This window comes from Epargyreus clarus, unplaced genomic scaffold, assembly GCF_041222505.1.
Source record: "Epargyreus clarus isolate Ecla_fem2 unplaced genomic scaffold, WU_Ecla_fem_2.2 ptg000032l, whole genome shotgun sequence".
NCBI lineage: Eukaryota > Metazoa > Arthropoda > Insecta > Lepidoptera > Hesperiidae > Epargyreus > Epargyreus clarus.
In genome coordinates, this window is record NW_027332237.1 from 5649829 (window position 1) to 5669735 (window position 19907).

Consider the following 19907-nt stretch of genomic DNA (forward strand, 5'->3'; position numbering starts at 1 on the left):
CACCATAACTGTACGTATTTTCGCCATGTAACGCATAACATACATCGCCATTTCCCCTTATAAATCATAGAATTGCAAGTGACACCTGCCACCCACGGACATCCATAATCAACTCCTCCAATCTAATTAAGTTATAACAATTCATTTAAGGGACTCTTCACTTTAACACCTTTCAAACCAGACTACAACTCTTAATATTGTTGTTATAAGACAAAAAATATGTGGCAGTGCCTCTTAAGTCGAACCAGGGTACATTCTAACAAAACTTTTGATTCAAGCTCATGGCAGCATTACATTTTTATTCGACATCAAATTACTGCAGTTTTGAGCCGACTATAAAACATTTTCTATAGTTTGCCCTTGTTACAAAAAATATCTGGTCAAAATGCGGGTCATTGCCCAATAGTGGGATAACAGATGATTTATCTTCACACAGTCAATAGTTTCAAAACGATGCTTAACTAACTAAAACGACTATCTAGCTTACTGTAATGTAAAGACGTGAAATCTTTCGCCTCAAATTCTTGCTCCATTGATTTACCTGAAAAATAAAATAAGAAAAATGTGTGATTTATATTATAATCATACACAACTCAGGTTTATAAGGAAAAAATATAGTTTATATTTTTTGTGAATTTAATAATATAGAAGCAAATGGTCGTAATTCTGTTATGGACTTGATGACTTGCTCAGTCGAATGACAAACAGTATTTCTCAAGTTTGTTGTTGCTTTAATTTGAGCACAGATACATGCACATCTTTCGGTCAGTCGTTCAATGTTTATAACTATGGAGAATAAAGGTAAATAGAACCACGTCATATGGAATATCGGTTAAATGTGTCGAGATTATTTCGGGCCCACTTTACTATGACATGACGGACGTACGGTGGACACGTGGTATACATTTATTATTATGTGCCGCTAATTCGGCGCCTTCATTTCGTTTTCGGAGACGGTTCGTTGGGGGTGGCGGTGGACATACTCTCTAACACCATCATTTAACCAATCGAACGATTTTCGGCGGACACTTTTGAATACATAGGTATGGTCCTTCTTACCAATAAGCAGACGAGCATGCAGTCCACCTGATGGTAAGTGGCTACTGCCGCTCATGGACATCTGTAATCAACCCCAGATAGGATTAGATATTCCTACCTGAGATCGACCACAGATGCGCCGCTACCCCTGAGGACTAAGCTGGAATGCCTCGGAAAAGTAAGTCTCCCTTAACACACCCTTCAAAACGGAACACAGCAGCGCCTAACAGCTTGCTGTTATAACAGAAATAGGTGTAGTGGTGGTGCCGCTCGAGTCGAACCACAAAGGGTTCTACCACCAGGGGCGGCTTAACCTATAGTGCAGGGTGTGCAACGCACACGGGCGTGACAGAAGCAGCCAGCCAGCGCGGTGGCGGCAGTTCTCAAACGCGAGCTCCCTATGGGCGGCTTCTTTTTCGAACATTTTGCTTCAACTCGAAATAAACCTTATATCAGGGGTCAGGTATAGGGGGCGCCAGGGTTTCATTGCACTCGGGCGTTACACGAGCTAGAGCCGCCCCTGTCTTGCACCTTAAATATTGTGTTTATAATAATAAAGATGGTGTGGTACCTGGCGCGCGGAGTTCAGTTCTTGGTCCAGGGGTTGCGCGCGTGCTGTCCGGGGATCATGTCGAGCAGGTACTGGCGCTGCGCCTCCGCCACGCGCTGCATCTCCGCCATGGCCGCGCCGCCGCCGCTGTTGCCGCCCTTGCTCGCTGCACACACAACGTAGCATTACTCGTGCCACTGTAGCGACTTCCCGCTACTCATGAGCTGAACTTAATCACGCTATCAAAGTTTCCTTAACATCTTGCATATATAAAAGCTCCGAACTGAGAGTGACGGAGTACGGCCGCTCCCCGTGCATGATCACCTAGCCCGGCGGGAGATCTCCCTTAGTTAAACCACTAAACATTATAATATCATTGATTTGACTTTGTCATTTTTTCTTTGTTTTATTCTTTTTTATTTATTTATTTATGTACACAGAAACATAATAAAAAAGAGCATTATTAAGAAATATAGTACGGAGGCCTACTTATTCCAACCTGAAATTTCTTCCAGCAGCTCCTATGGTCGAAAAATTTATATGATAGGCAAACATGGTGTGTACAAAATAGATATGGTAAGATAGATATCATAGACATATGTTTTATAGAACCTTAAGAATGTATAATAATATGGAGTATTTAATTATAGATGTTACAAATCATTTATCAAGATATATACATTTTGCACGACCAATGCGGTACAACATAATGTACTCATTATAAATTCAATATCCTTGTAAAAATACTATATTCTAGCAAATGAATAATTTGATTTGATCGGTGACACTAAACTTGTGCAAGGAACACAGGAAGCACATGTGAATTCAAAACCATTAATTTCGACTTCACCATAAAAAATTAGACCCTAACGCCGATATAAAAATAAAACCATATGATTGAAATTGCATGATAATTCCATTAATTTCTTTCAAATCATTTCGATTTTCGCCAACATCAATTTTTAAAAGGTAATGGCCGAATGTTACAGGCACTGAGGCACATCACTTTACTAGAGGCACATCCATTTATATTGCTGGTTGTTAATACTTTACGTCACTTATTAAATACTTTTCTTTTTTATATTTTTAGAATATTCAGTCTTGCTTTCAGTTATGAATTGTCAACTGATTTTTGCAATGTTTTTTTTTTATAACGGAGATGTGATAAATTAGTGGATAAAGATGTATTATTGTAAATGTTGATGATTATGGAAGAATATATTGTATTTCTGGAATCCCTTCGAAGCGTTTTCATAGCTCAGAAATAAAGTTTAATTAGTCTGCAATTTGATTCACACGATTTTACCTCAGAGTTAAAATTACTTCAACTTAACTTTAGTTTGATAAACGGATCTTATGACAATTTCGAAACATATTAGCATACACTTATTCAATTAGATTACAAAAATAATAAAATACGAACACTCAAAGCGATGACACATAAAATGATACCTTAACTTTGGTAGGTGTAGATGAGCGGCGAGATCTGCATATTGGGGTGCGTTGCCCAGCGGCGGGGTGTGGGGTGTGGGGTGTGGGTGTGGGGTATGATATGGCATGGCGCAATACGTACAACGCTTACCTAGCGCGGCCTGCGCCATGGCCAGCTGGTAGGTGTAGATGAGCGGCGAGAACTGCATCATGGCCGCCGCCGCTGCTGGAGTCATGCCGCCGCTACCTCCGGCGCCGCTAAGACCTAAAAATAAAAACAATATTTATAATCATTTTTATATACGGGCTTTGATAGATTGACTACTCAAAATATATATTCCAAATGGAGTCATTAGTCAGTCCTTTTTTACAGCATTACTTTAAGCAATTTTAAATACCGGCAATAAAGGAATTAAAACCGCATACGTATCGTGAGTACCAATTACACATTACAAAAGTGAGTTACATTGTATAGCGGCGCAATGATACAACGCAACGCGTCACTAAGCGTCGAACGTTGCGGCAGCGCGTGCCGCTATAAGGAGCATTTTTCATCAATCGTCGGAATACATGCTACGTTGCGACGAATCGGCAACACCGCGATTTTGACGGTGCGGCCACACAATGCCTTTTATGTGTGTCTGCCCTTGTTGAAACCTGAGACACCAACCTCTAAGCAGCTGGTGTTGCAGCGCCTGCATGGCCGCGGCGCTGTGCTGCTCGAACGCCATCTGCGCCGCCGCCGCCGCCGCCAGCTGTTGACATACAACAACATCATTATATATAATTACAACAATATTTAAAAAATATTGAAATTAAATTAAATGTAAATAAAATAATTTCTGTTATGAAATCACTTCAGTTTCAAATCTTGTGTAAAGTTCTAATTTTTAAGTAATATACTTTGTGATAAACTTTGTGGCTATTTAGTGCCATGGACATTCCTATTATAAATTTAAGAAAAAAAAATGATATTTCAAATTGTGTTTTCATATTTTATATACATGGTTCATACCTTTAAGTATATACAAATAAGTATAAATAAAAAATACAATAATTTCGCAAATCCTTTTTACAAGTTTTAACCATTTATTGTTATAATGACCTGAAAATTCATTCATTCATTATTCGAATGTAACATAATTTCCTTTACATTAATAATATATAAATACCACACACCTGATGCTGCTTGCTGCTGCTGCCCTGCGATGTGCTGCTCGAGGACGATCCTTCAACAGGCGAAACGGCGGATAATACTCAGTATTGTCATCACACACACACATTACGTACTAAGCTAGTAGCTTTAGCCAATGGGTATGTTATAACAGTATTGAAATCAAATAAAATAAAGTATTAAAATTTAATAAAGACTGAAGGTTTTCTATGATTGAGTTTTGTATTTCCATATTAGGTTTATAATTTGAACTAGTATTAGTAGACATGCCTATGTGATAGTAGGTTCCTATTACATTCTACGAGGGACAGGATGAGGGTTCATATGATTCTTACTAATAATAGAAAGTGATTTAGAACTAAGATCAGATACCAGAAAAGTTTTAGATAAAAAGAAAAGGTGAAATATCACATAATGCTTTTTTTGTTTTTATTTTTAAAGGATACTAGTATGATGTAAGTTATATAACATCGAGGTAGATAGCAAATCCTTTGGTTCATTTTCAAATTTAGTAAAAGTTACATATTAAACAATTACAATTAAAAGCATGTTACAAAATTATCATTATCATATCATCCACCTTTTGTTACTGAACGATTTTAAAATACTCATGCAAATTAACAAAATAAAATTTATCTTCAAAATGTAATATTTTTAATAGTTTTTTTTTTTAAATAAATTCAAATTCATACAATCCAAATAAGCGCACTTTAAGAGTTTTGGAAGGTAAAGTATTTATCGATACTGAACCGAGTATTTATCGATATATCGTATTGCAAGGTAGTCTTTTGACACGTGTGTGGCGTGTGTGTGTGGGGGGTGTATGTGCGTGTGCGTGTGTGTGTGTGTGTGTGTGCGCATAGTAAGCAGGGCGGTCCAGTTACCTTTACCTTTCTTGGCGGGCACGTCGGCCGCGTCGCGCGCGCGCTCGCCGTGGTGCCCGCGCAGCGACTCCGACGAGCTGATGCTCCTGCTGGACAATGGACAATCATTAACTCAACTATTGCTCCTGGACTCATATCGTTACGTTGATAGATTCATATATTGTTATAGAAAGTGATAGACAGTAATATTTAATAGTAAAACTTGGTTTCTTAATCTTATCACTTGGTGTAATGGTCAACAAAAATATTGAGAATTCTTAAAGTACACTATCAAAAGTTTATGTATGAAGTCTACCAATTCGCTAGAGCGAATAACCCTATAATCCTCTCAGGATGAAAGCTGAGAGGAAAGTTGTGGCCCAGTATAGCCCAATAGAAAGCATGTACGTATAAAGTCATTTCACATATTATACATTTGTAAATTTGTAAACTAAGTTCTAGGTTTTTATGCCCATGTGGGGCGTATATGTTTTTTTTATTTTTATAATTACATATAATCGTGTGTAAAATATCAATGCCATCGGAAGACAAAGATGAATGTAAAATAATTTATTGTTCATGAAATAATAGCTTTAAATGTTGTTTTATATATTTATAACAGGAATGGATTTCTGCAGCAAGTCAAATAAATTCTTTACCTATCTAATAATTTTATTTCCAGAACATTAGTTTTCGAAACTATTTTGCAAAGATCCCTTTAAGAAAAGATAGCTTCAACACCAATAATGATATTTAATAAGACAAACGTAGAAGACAGATAGAGACGTATTCCGCTAAAAATACACTCAGACATGTTTTTCTAAACGCACCAAAAATATATATCTTGTACATAAAATTATCGTGACACAATGTTACTTACTGTACTCCTCCGAAACGGCTATACCGATTTCCACCAAATTTTATGTCTTTCCACCAATTTTTATATATTCGGTAGGTCTGAGAATCGGCTACTATCTATTTTTCATACCCCTACGTGATGAGGATTGTTCACCTTTAGCATTTTTTTTATAGCAACAATACGTTTGCCGGGTCAGCTAGTAACTAAAGTTACCTGGGTGGAGCGGGTTGCGACTTGCCGGGCGCGGCGGCGGCGGGCGGCGGCGCGGCGGCCGGCGTGGCCGAGCGCGCCGAGCTGCGCGACAGCGACATCTGACACACACATTATTATCATTTTTTATACATTATTTTAATGCAATAACCTACACTCACAGGTTCATTACTAAGGTATCTTGTCTATGTGTGGTACATATTTATTGTTGATCATTTTTTATAATATAAATGACTTTTTATGCAACTGCAATTGTATTTTTTTTTACAACTATTTCATTTGCATGCTACTGTATTGTTACAGAATAAGATAACCTAAATTTTGTAACACCTGATTATGTACCTATTCTATGCAAATAAATTATTCTATTCTATTCTGTTTTATATTCATCAAACATATATTTGTTTAGTTGGAGATCAAACCTGAGACTCTGTTCACATTAAATTAGTGTACCGCCATAAGCATAATTCATCTAAATAACATGTCTTTGCTAAGAGAGGTGTGAAGACCCTGACGTAACCCCTTCTTAGAACAGCATATGTCTGGTTATGTCTATTCTGAAAAACAGTATGTAGCTGATTGGTGTCTCTAAATACAGGTGGACGTGCGTGTACACGTGTTTGTGCCTACATCTGTGTGCGTATGTGTGTGTGCGTGTATCTGGGGCACGCGGTGCGAGTATTGCACGTGCGCCCGCAGCGGCAGGTGGTGCGCGTGCGTATGTGTCTGTACACCTGTGGTGCGTGTGTGCGTGTACCTGCGGCACCGGATACACATGCTATGTGGCTATGTTTGTGTGCATGCGTGTACCTGTGCCGCGCGGTGCGAGTGCGACACGTGCTTGGGCAGCGGCGTGTGTGTATGTGTCTGCACATATGTACTTGTGGTACGATGTGTGCCTGTGTGTACCTGTGGCGTGCGGTGCGAGTGCGTGGCGTGTGTGCGGCCCGTGCATGTGTATCTATACATCTGGTGTGTGTGTGTGTACCTGCGGCGCGCGGTGCGAGTGCTGCGCGTGCGCGGCGTGCGGCGCGTGCGCGGTGTGCGGCGCGTGCGACGCGTGCGCGGGCAGCGGCGCGTGGTGCGCGTGCGCGGCGTGCGCGGGCGGCGGCGCGGGCGGCGGGGACGCGGCCGGTGCCGCCAGCCGCCGCTCGATCTCCTGCTCCTGCTGCAGCGCGCGCACGAACGCGGTTTTGAGGCGCGCCGTGTGCTCCGCCTGGACACACACAAAACACGACCATATATTAAAATATATTTAAACAATATAAAATATATCATAAAGATAGTAGCAAAATAATACATAACGGTGGTAGAACCCTTTGTGGTTCGACTCCGGCGGCACCACCGCCACACCTATTTCTACCTAATAACAGCAGTGTTAAGCGCTGCTGTGTTCCGGTTTGAAGGGTGTGGTAAGGGAGACAGACTTTTCCGAGGCGTTCCAGCTTAGTCCTCAGGGGTAGCGGCGCATCTGTGGCCGACCTCAGGTAGGAATATCTAATCCTATCTGGGGTTGATTACAGATGTCCATGGGCGGCAGTAGCCACTTACCATCATGTGGACTGCATGCTCGTCTGCTACTCTTATATTATAAAAAAAAAAAAAAAAAAAAACGTAAGAACAAATATAAAACTGATCAAATATAAAAACTTCAAAATATACCTTCCTTGAAAACGTGGCACAATACGGGTGTGTATGTGTTTGTGAGTATACGTTAAAATACGTACTTAATGTGCGTAGACACATTAGATAGGATGGTGTAGATATTGTGTTCAGGTGTGGGGATGGTGAACTTTGAGCTTACATTTGGCGCTGCTGAAGATGCCAGATGTGCTGTGCAAGTGTATGGGTATAGAAGTAGAAGATGAGTGTAAGTTTATGAGTGTCCTCTAGTACAAGCTTAACGACCCCGCAGGTACCAGGTTTACAATGCAGGAAGTGTATACAAGTTAGAGTTGTATAGCAGGCTCGCTCCCAGCGCCACACGCACGTGAAGTGTGTAGCCTGTATGTGTGGGCGCGCGTACCTTGAGCGCGCGCTTGACGTTCCCGGAGACGCAGAGCTCGCAGAGGCGGCGCGCGTGCGGCGCGCAGGCGAAGGTGGCGTCCTGCTTGCGCGGCGGCGCTCGCTCCCAGCGCCACACGCACGTGAAGTGTGTAGCCTGTGTGTGTGGGCGCGCGTACCTTGAGCGCGCGCTTGACGTTCCCGGAGACGCAGAGCTCGCAGAGGCGGCGCGCGTGCGGCGCGCAGGCGAAGGTGGCGTCCTGCTTGCGCGGCGGCGCTCGCTCCCAGCGCCACACGCACGTGAAGTGTGTAGCCTGTGTGTGTGGGCGCGCGTACCTTGAGCGCGCGCTTGACGTTCCCGGAGACGCAGAGCTCGCAGAGGCGGCGCGCGTGCGGCGCGCAGGCGAAGGTGGCGTCCTGCTTGCGCGGCGGCGCTCGCTCCCAGCGCCACACGCACGTGAAGTGTGTAGCCTGTGTGTGTGGGCGCGCGTACCTTGAGCGCGCGCTTGACGTTCCCGGAGACGCAGAGCTCGCAGAGGCGGCGCGCGTGCGGCGCGCAGGCGAAGGTGGCGTCCTGCTTGCGCGGCGGCGCTCGCTCCCAGCGCCACACGCACGTGAAGTGTGTAGCCTGTGTGTGTGGGCGCGCGTACCTTGAGCGCGCGCTTGACGTTCCCGGAGACGCAGAGCTCGCAGAGGCGGCGCGCGTGCGGCGCGCAGGCGAAGGTGGCGTCCTGCTTGCGCGGCGGCGCTCGCTCCCAGCGCCACACGCACGTGAAGTGTGTAGCCTGTGTGTGTGGGCGCGCGTACCTTGAGCGCGCGCTTGACGTTCCCGGAGACGCAGAGCTCGCAGAGGCGGCGCGCGTGCGGCGCGCAGGCGAAGGTGGCGTCCTGCTTGCGCGGCGGCGCTCGCTCCCAGCGCCACACGCACGTGAAGTGTGTAGCCTGTGTGTGTGGGCGCGCGTACCTTGAGCGCGCGCTTGACGTTCCCGGAGACGCAGAGCTCGCAGAGGCGGCGCGCGTGCGGCGCGCAGGCGAAGGTGGCGTCCTGCTTGCGCGGCGGCGCTCGCTCCCAGCGCCACACGCACGTGAAGTGTGTAGCCTGTGTGTGTGGGCGCGCGTACCTTGAGCGCGCGCTTGACGTTCCCGGAGACGCAGAGCTCGCAGAGGCGGCGCGCGTGCGGCGCGCAGGCGAAGGTGGCGTCCTGCTTGCGCGGCGGCGCTCGCTCCCAGCGCCACACGCACGTGAAGTGTGTAGCCTGTGTGTGTGGGCGCGCGTACCTTGAGCGCGCGCTTGACGTTCCCGGAGACGCAGAGCTCGCAGAGGCGGCGCGCGTGCGGCGCGCAGGCGAAGGTGGCGTCCTGCTTGCGCGGCGGCGCTCGCTCCCAGCGCCACACGCACGTGAAGTGTGTAGCCTGTGTGTGTGGGCGCGCGTACCTTGAGCGCGCGCTTGACGTTCCCGGAGACGCAGAGCTCGCAGAGGCGGCGCGCGTGCGGCGCGCAGGCGAAGGTGGCGTCCTGCTTGCGCGGCGGCGCTCGCTCCCAGCGCCACACGCACGTGAAGTGTGTAGCCTGTGTGTGTGGGCGCGCGTACCTTGAGCGCGCGCTTGACGTTCCCGGAGACGCAGAGCTCGCAGAGGCGGCGCGCGTGCGGCGCGCAGGCGAAGGTGGCGTCCTGCTTGCGCGGCGGCGCTCGCTCCCAGCGCCACACGCACGTGAAGTGTGTAGCCTGTGTGTGTGGGCGCGCGTACCTTGAGCGCGCGCTTGACGTTCCCGGAGACGCAGAGCTCGCAGAGGCGGCGCGCGTGCGGCGCGCAGGCGAAGGTGGCGTCCTGCTTGCGCGGCGGCGCTCGCTCCCAGCGCCACACGCACGTGAAGTCGCCGCCGCACTGCGCGCACACGGCGGGCACGCTCGACCGCGGCATGCTGCGTGCAAACGGTAACAACATTCATATCAAACAAAAGACCTCTCGTGACTCGACATTGTGGTGCGTATAAATCTGGCGAATGCGCTACGCATGCACAGCGCTCGTGTACCGCACGGGAACAATCGCTGCGTCTGTACGACGCACCTGTAACTATAACTTACGTGCGATTCGCAGAGTGCGCGCGCACGCAAATCACGAGCATGCAGTTGAAAGAGCACTTGTGTGGTCACGCACAGCGCAGAAGCGGCTCGTTTACAGAATGCACCATATAACCCACACGCGCATTCATCAGATACGATAGATACCCTTGGATGCGTCGTCACCATAAGTGCAGTAAGTTTGTTCCAGTGGCATAAAGCTTTCAATATAATTTATATTATTATTATTATCTATAGAAGTTTTTTTTTTTTATTATCTTTGGCTTTCATTTGTGAATTTTTAAGCACCACTTCTGGATACAGGTTCCTCTACACAACTAAGAAAAACTTGTAGTATATCCCACCACAGTGCTTCTTTACAAATTGATAAAAATTAGGCTTAAAATGGAGACAAAACATTATTCTAGATGTGTATACAGTATTGTTACACTAACCGCTCCTCATTAGTGAGGTAATCAACAACGTGCTCGAGGCCCACGAGGTACACGAAGTCCGTGTTGCTCGGCGACGGGATGAAGTTCATCTCCGGCGGCGGCGGCTTGGGCGGCGGAATCTGAAGAATAAAGGTGGTGATGTAAATCGTTTTGTTTTAGAGTCATAAATTAGTAAAGATTACTCACTCCAAACAAGAAAATGTAACCAGTTTTGACAATTGAAATTGTCACTGTCATCTATTTTCGTGTTTGAAAAGTATTAAAAAAATGTAGTTTTTAGATCATTTACGAGTGAAACGATACTTCTCTGCACTTTTTCTTCGATTTCTTTGTCTTAACTGCACATGTCACTTATAAACATTATATTCGTTATGGTCACTTTTGACCTCGCAGCCTCTTGGGTCGGTCGCCCCGTCAGGCTGGGTATTTTGAAAGTCTATATCTATATCTGGGACGTCTTACCCCCCCGGGCGCACATATATTGCGGCAGTGTCAACATAAGGGCGCTGGGCAGGAAATTCGGGTCTCGAGGATACCTCTTTGCCCGGGCAGATACTCAGGTGGTCGAATTCCCCCCTGGATTTATAATATTTAATTATAACAATATAATTTTATTTAAACATTATAATATAATGAACAAGTATCTAAAATAGACCAACCCCACTGTTAAGTGGGTGGTTCGGTACTTGTCGAGTCGTTATTACCGAGTGGACGATCGGCCCCCTGATGGTCGAGGGTTGCCAGCCCTGGGAGCTCCCGCGGGAGCGCGCAGGAGGTCGATCGTGTAGGGGCGCGAACCCCTTTAAATGGGAGTATGGTCCGGCCTCCACCCGGTCATACATTGTGAGTGCGAGGCGGGCCACGAACTCCTGAACCATCTTTTGCAAGTCCTGGCACCGTATAGTTATGCCACTCTGTAGTCATTATAATCAATATAAAGAATAAGCTACCTGTAGCAGCGTCTTCTCGAGCTGCTTGCGGAGAGCCAGCTTGGCGGCGGCCTGGCGCTGCGCCGGAGTTTGTGTGTCCTCCGAGCTGCGAGAGCTCGTCTGCTGACAAACACATTATGCTTCACTACTAATAATAATAATTACACAAATGCACACGTCAATTGTCTGCCTACACTAATTGTGTAATCCTGTTTTGGCTTAATCTACGACGTACTGTATATATTGTGAAAATATTAAATGTATCGCTGTTGGATTACCTAATAAATAAATAACGTATTTTGAAGAATTTATCTATGCTTTTTAAAACAAAAATTGCAAAGAAAAAAATATTTAAAGTGTTGAACTCGCTCCACATACACGCGAGAACAACCCGATTCGTATATTATCGCGAGAATCGCGAGAGCTTTACGCTTAAAAGTATTGGTACGCTAAATATGTGAGTAATGATGCATAAGTGAGATACATTTTATAATCTACAAAATATTTTTACAGTGTATACTGTAAAATTAAATGAAATAATTAATGAGGGGACAGTAATTGGATTGTCTTTTAGCGTTTCTAGTGTTTGCAAGTTTCCAAAAAGTTTTTATTACCTCATATATTATAACAGTCCTATTCTGTCATATAATTTCCATATGATTCCATATGTTATTTAAAAATTCATGTGTCATTTCCGATCAAATTCGTTTATTTGAAATAAAATAATTTCAATGTAAAGCATATTGTGATTATTATTTCTTGCACTTGTAATTGATTTTAATAATGAAATTTTATTATTAAAACAGAAGCCTAGCAAACAAATTCGTCAAGCGTGAAGCAAAATATAGTTAAATTTTACACTACAATATTTTCGGCAGTCTCCGATTATAAGATTTAAGCGAAATAAAGATAGAAAGAAAATTGTAGAACAATTGTATCAATTAAAAATGAAACATCACTTTTCATACTCACTGCATCGCTAGTGCTACTGGTGACTGACGAGCTATCCTGTGTGGGCTTGCAACACAGATTTATATAACTTTATTCACTTCATTATTTCGCAAAGCCGAACCATTATAGCAAGATAATCTGGTAATGTCAAGTAAGCCAGTTAAGTATTCTTCTATATAGTCACAATAGGTCATTATCGAAGATTTTAACACTTAGTTTTTGGTATAAAGTGATTTATCTAAAATTATAATAAAGACACAGTATCGTTACAATATTATGCGGGAATGATCGTAGTTTAGTGAATATGTGTATACCTGAAGCCAGCCAAGTATACTTTTTAGTAGTCATATTACGAGATTATTGAAGATTTTTGATACTTCATTTCGGTCCAAAGTGATTTATCTTAACTCATAATAAAGACACAGTATTGTTACAATATTCTGAATACCTTTTGTGGTTGTGCATGTTGCGTTGCCGGCGGCGGTGCCGGTGTGATGGTCACCGATGGGGTGATGCTGGCGCCGCCGCTTGAAGATGACTGTGGAAAGGGAAAAGAAATTAAAAATTAAATAAAGCAAGTGGTGGGTGTTACATTTTTAATTTTTACAGTGGTTATTCGTCTATTTATGTATTAGAAATGTAAGTACAATTTTTATTCTGCTATATTTTGGTAAAATTCACAATATTATAACTAACGAATAGATTTCATTTGCAACTTTAAAATAAAAAAGGGTACTAATTTACTAATCCGCACTGTAGTGTGCGTTAGACTCTTAGTTATATAAGTAAGGTTAAGCTTAGTATTTGGACAGTAATAACAAAGACATCATACAAGAAACACGCCTCTTCAATCCCTCACGAGCCTGCTATTCACTACAGCACTGCGTTACTCAGGTGCAAGGCCAAGTGAAGGAAATCACCGTTATAGTCCGCGTAAAACCGCTAGTCTACTCTGAATATAGAAATGAATCGCGTGGCCATAGCAAATTGTATGACTACACCTGCTCGCAACAACTTCAGAGCGGACTAGCAGTTTGGCGCGGACTATACCTATAACACAATACTTATATAATAACTTATATATAAAAACCTATACACCTGAGAAAGAATACATAATGAAAACGTTTTTAAAAGCGTGTGAAGTCAATCAAAAGTTTATTCTATTCAAACCAGAACACAGCTTAACACTGCTGTTATTAGGCAGAAATAGGTGTGGCGGTAGTGCCGTCGGAGTCAAACCACAACGGGTTCTACCACCTTCAAAGTGTCAACGTCATGATGCGTGCCTGCGAGCGGTACGGTTCGGACGTGAGCGTGACGCCGCCGGGCAGGATGGACGCGTGCCGCACCGCTTACTTACGCCGCAACTTAGTTGATGATGACGTCAGACCCTCATTCTGAGAGGCGAGCCATACTCAGCATTGTTACAGTAGCATGTGTAGTGTGTGCGTACCAAGACCTTCATTCTGAGAGGCGATCCTTACCCAGCATCGGTACAATAGCGTGTGGTGGAGTGTGTGCGTACCAAGACCTTCATTCTCAGAGGCGATGCTTACCCAGCATCGATACAGTAGCATGTGGTGGAGTGTGTGCGTACTACGACCTTCATTCTGAGAGGCTATCCTTACCCAGCATTGTTACAAGAACATGTTGTGTAGTGTGAGCGTACCTGCGAGCGGTAGGGCCCGGGCGTGAGCGTGGCGCCGCCGGGCAGGCTGGACCCGCGCCGCGCCGCGCTCGCCGTCAGCGACGTGCCGCTCGACGAGCCGCTCGCCGCGCCGCTCGTGCGCTGTCGACACAACGTATATGTTACGACATACTGTACCGAATAGCCGTACCTCGTATGGTTCAGAAACAAGAAACGAACGAACACCAAAAAGCACTGGAATAATTCACGGGGCCGTTTTTATATGGGTACTGAAAACGTAACATTATTTTTTTTAACCTACTTTCCTATTAAATCTAAAAACAATCTCAGCGATTAAATAAAGTCTCATTTCACACATAGATTTTGAAATGCTAAACAATAACAATCTATGGTTTCACAGCTGTAAATTATTTACAATCAAACTTAGTGCTTCTTATTTAGTGATTTCAAACTTCGCTCTCAAGGTTGGATTCGTCCTCTAAAAATAAAATATCACTTTAATTATCATTTGTTTCATTAAATCAAAATTAAACACATTTTAATTTAAACCAAGTACTTACCTTATTCTGATGTGCGGGCGGTGGAGCGGGAGTGACGGTGACGCCGGGCGGCACCACACAGCCGCTGCCCGCGAGAGCAGTGCCCGTTGTATCCTGAGAAACACATTACAGACATTACAGTCTTCATTTATTCTCAACTTAATGGCAGATATTTCTATTTAATCGTAGTCATATAAATAGAACAGGAGTCTTACTTTGTGGTTCGACTCCAGCGGAATCACCGCCACACCCATTTCTTCCTCATAACAGCAACGTTAAGTGCTGCTGTGTTCTGATTTGAAGGGTGTGGTAAGGGAGGCATACTTTTCTAAGGTCCTTAATGGCAACGGCGCATCTATGGCTGACCTCAGGTAGGAATCTAATATTATATGGGGTTGATTACAGATATTCATGGGGGGCAGTAACGACTTACACCAGGTGGACTGCATGCTCGCCTGCTACTCTTATATTTTGTAAAATTCAATAGTATCCGTACCTTAGACATTAGTCACAACTTACTATCAGCCATTGTAAACAGTAAATTATTGCAAACAGAACAGAAGTCCCGCACAGTATATAAGTTTATAAATTGAACAGATTAAATTAATCCATATAATTGTGTACTTTGTATGTCTGTCTGCCTACACATTGTACAGTTTGCGTGTTGTGCACGGCAGTGGTTAAGAAACTCGGCCTCTCGATCGAGGGGACCGAGGTTCAAATCCTAGGCACACACCTCTGCCTGGTTATGTGCATATTAGAAATTAATTATCAGTTGCTAAATGGTGAAGGAAAACATTGTTAGGAAACCTGCGTACCTGATAGAATTAAAAAAATAAATCTCAAAGGTATGTGAAGTCTATCAATCCGCACTTGGCCAGCGCGGTAGACTATGACCTAATCCTTCTCATTCCGAGAGGAGACCCATGCCCAGCAGTGGTACAGTAATAGGTTGATGATGATGACAGTTTGCGTACCTTGGCGGGCGGCAGGCTGGTGGCCTGCTGCGACTGGCGGATCTTGCGCAGCAGCACGAGGCGCGTCTCCTCCGCGCGGAGCTTCTCGCGCAGCTCGCGCAACCGCCGCTCGCGCTCCCAGATCTCCGCGCTCGACAACTCCTGCACACGACACGGGGAAATTAACCGACTTCGAAAAGAAGGAGGTTATGCATTCTGCTGTGTGTGTTTTTATGTATGTTCACTCTGCGGTGCCTCAACCAATTATGATGATTCGATCCCATTTCTTGGAAATTTGAAAATTTTTGCTTCTTTTCTTGGATAATCGGAAATAATAAACAATAATTCTTGTAAATTTTAATGACTCGAGAATATCTGGACCAATTTTTTTATGACTTATTGTCGAGATGAGCAACTTAAGTAGTGTAATCTTACTAAAATCGAGCGTTTAACACTCAAGTACAACTTAGGTAAAAAAACAATGTTTCTATAAAAATGAAAAATTAAAACGGCAAAATGTGGTGTATGTCAAAATTTATGACCACTCTAACTAGCAAAGTTTGCTATGTTACACAAGAATTGGAAAAACATGTTTCTAGTTAAGGTGTTCTTTTTTATGAAATACAATAAACTAGCATGAAATCCTGATGATAATTAGGACCGGGTGCTCCATCGCGATCAACGTGACCGACACGTGCCCGCTGTGTTCAGCTCGGCGGTGACGTCACACCACCCACCCTGTGTCCGGCCAGCGGCAGCGGCGGCTCGTTCTCGTCCTCGGAGTCGTCGTCGTCGCGCGGGTCGCGCGGGGACTCCGGCGCGCTCGGCGTGATCGACACGTTCACGCTCGTGTTCAGCTTGCTGCTAACATCTGAAAATATTTTTCTTTTGTATTAATGTGCTCATTTATTGCGACATTCACAATACATTGGCCCAATGTTTACTTCAAAATTAAATGTTTCGCGCGTATAGGGCTCGTCTTTTATTTTGCGAAATTAATCCTTAGTTACTAAGTTAGTATTATTGTAGTTATTATTGTAATTGTGTTGTTGTAACATACTTTCATTAAAAAATACTACTCTAAGGCTAACTCTACCAATGCTAAATTATTTAAACACATTCAAAACCATATAATTCTCTTTTATTTGGGATACTTAATTATTTATTTCCTAGTTGGTCATGAACTGTTGTTATTAACATTAAAGAAAATTACCTTGCAAGAATATAAGCATATTTGATTATTTACGAGTATAACATTTTATTTTACCAGTAAATGGAGCAGGAGCAGGCATATTAGGCTTGCGGTGTGGTGGTGCAGCGGGCAGCAACACAATGTCAGGGCTTTCCGCATAGCTGCGGTGTTCCGAGCGCGGCCGCAGCACCCTCTTACCACTGGCGCCCTGGTAATACATTCCTACTATTTATATATGTTTCATGTGTGTAATACTTCAATTTGTTAAGTGTTTCAGATTGCCAGATGACATCAAATATACACCAAATGAAACAACTACTGGATGTCTATTTCATTCTATTTATTGTTTGAATAACTACAATTATTTGAAATAAGAAAATTTCACGAAATATTTAACATAAGTTATTTAAGATAATTATGTTACTTAGAGGCTGTCAAAGAATTAATAAACTTATGAATGTTGTGATTAAAATGCTACATTTTGCCATTATTTAATACTTGTTGTCAGCAATGACCACATAATGATAATACCTTGTTATGAATAACTTCACTTGACCTTCATAATACAAATCAATTAGTCATCTGACAAACCTTTGTACAGTTTCCTTAAACTATTCAACGAAATAATGCTATTTGAATAATTATTATCTAACAGATACTTGTTTAATTATGAAGATGTTATTTTTGGAAATATTAAGAAAAATGTATGCATCTCATTTAAATTCGTATTATTGTAAATGTAAATGTAATTACTATTATGTTTAGTTATTATGTAAAGTGTAATGTATGGTGTTGGTTGTTAAAATATATACTGCAATTGGAGAATCATACCAATATACTTACTCGCTCAATCTTAGGTAAGGGATGAAATAGAAAACAGTTTATTATTATCATTGTAGTATGCATATGCAGTTGGAAAATAAACATTCGCTTGCAAATCATAGTTCTGGAGACGCTTTCTCCAATGAGATGTATAAAAATAGCAATAAATTAAAGTTAAATATTATTCTCAAATAATTAAAATAAACCTCTATGTGATGTAAATTACACATATTGATATTGTTAGATTTAAATCTTGAACGAAATGATATTTTCAATGTAAATTGTTACAGATAAAAACATGTGTGTTTGTACCCTAAAATATGTGTAGGTGTAAAAATAACTGAATGATTTGATTGGTTTTCATATGAGAGTCATGAAAAACCTTTGATAAGATATTTATAGTAATTGATTGTAATACATATAAAACAGAATTATGCAACTTTCTTTGCAATACAAATCTTATAATAGAAATATATAATGTCCCACACTATACTGATGTTGAATATCTCAAACTATAGCTTTTTTTAAATTTAAAATTTCGATAATAAAACGTTAAATAAATCTGCTACAAGTGAACATGTTTATATTAAGTTATAAAGATTATTAGTTGTAATATTAAAAAGAATATGATGTGTGTAGTAGGCTAAGATATATTCCCCTTCATTAATATCTACAAGGATTATGTTGCTAAGGCAGTTTTATTGGATAAAATTCTTACAAGTACATAATTAACACCCTCCCCAATAAGATTAACTTAATATAGGAAGCTCAGGTTACAAACTTACACAAAACTCTCTGTAAGAATTAGGCTATTGGAGCAAATAATAAAGCTTTCAGTAAGTAAGAACCCAAAATTTAATTATCCTATCTTTCCCACTCGATTTTGCACAGATTGCACAGTCATTTTGCACAGATTGCATTCATTTTGCACAGATTGCACAGTCATTTTGCACAGAAATCCTATACAATGTAGATTAGTGTGACTGTAATTTGGTTTACTAAAAACTTACATGAGGTGGAGGCTGAGCTGGGGTAATAGTTAAACCACTGGCTGTGAGTGCCCTCAGCTCATTTAATTCTGGTGGCAGTGACCTATGATAATTAAAAATATTAATATATTGTACAACATTTGTCAGTTATGTGCCATATGTAACACAAACATAAGTTCATAGAAACCTTTACTCAAATATATTTTTCAAAACAAGTTCAACCCAGGATACAAGAAATAAATTTGATCTTGTTTTCAATTGCACTCTCGATTTGAATAATGCATGGATTTTATATGATTCAAAATGCAATTTGTATATTTAAAAAATAATGTTTTATATAATATTTGCAATTGTGATAAAGTAAAATAATTAGACACGTAATTAATCACAATAGACTAATTACTTTAATCATAAAACAAACATCATGTGATCATGTAAATTCAATACAAGGGCATATAATAAGAAATTAAAGATTTATGTTGATTATAAAAATAACCAAAATAAACAAGCATATGTTTAGTGAAACATTACCTGACGGTCAAGTCGACCGCAGAGTCGTCTACGTCCATTGTGGATAAACCTACAAAACAAATTTGTAATTAATATCCAATCCATCGAAAATCAATACAAATAAAGTATGAACTTATCCGGCTAAATTAATTTCTACTAGCCAAAAATTGTTCCTAAATCATACCGTGGTATAAATAATGAAGATTGGTCACCGAATTAATTATCAACAAATCATTACAATTTAGGGAAGAGCAAATAAAGAGGACCAGGTGACAGATTATTGACAATGATGGCTATCGTTCAGTGACAACAATTTCGAATTACCGCTGTTATGCATTGTTTTAGTCTAAATCACAACTAATACAACAATTTAACAACGTCATGTACCTTTTGGTTCAAGCAATGTTAGTAAGTTATTGAAAAAATCACGATAAACTTTAATAAATCAGTTTTAAAAACGTTCGGTACAACCACACACACAGCTCAGAACAGGAGAATATAAACAGATACAAAAAACATATTAACAGAAGCATAGTAGCACAGACAACTAAAACTCTACAAAATATGTTTACATACACTATTAGATTTCACATGTATTCATATTAATTATAATACTTAAACAACGTTAAACATGCATATAATGATTAATTCAATATTTTTTAACGTTTTTGTATGCAATAAAAACGTACGCAAGTTAGTATTTGCATAAATTGAAATAACTAAA

At 41.8% G+C, this 19907-nt stretch overlaps 1 protein-coding gene across 1 annotated transcript; it reads right to left on the reverse strand.

Moving 5' to 3' along the window:
• Window positions 1–352: 352 nt before the first annotated feature.
• LOC140754944 (uncharacterized) lies at window positions 353–19705 on the reverse strand. The gene is made up of 20 exons (XM_073090101.1): window positions 19571–19705; window positions 19205–19253; window positions 18695–18776; window positions 16938–17070; window positions 16408–16541; window positions 15692–15832; window positions 14736–14828; window positions 14197–14316; window positions 12976–13065; window positions 11598–11696; window positions 10648–10766; window positions 9879–10053; window positions 7114–7341; window positions 6129–6226; window positions 5078–5166; window positions 4199–4248; window positions 3690–3774; window positions 3162–3284; window positions 1610–1754; window positions 353–541 (listed from the first exon to the last, which is right to left on the reverse strand). Exons 2-19 carry the CDS (start codon window positions 19240–19242, stop codon window positions 1624–1626), a joined length of 2028 nt encoding a protein of 675 aa, XP_072946202.1. The 5' UTR covers window positions 19243–19253; window positions 19571–19705; the 3' UTR covers window positions 353–541; window positions 1610–1623.
• Between the last annotated feature and the right edge of the window lie 202 nt (window positions 19706–19907).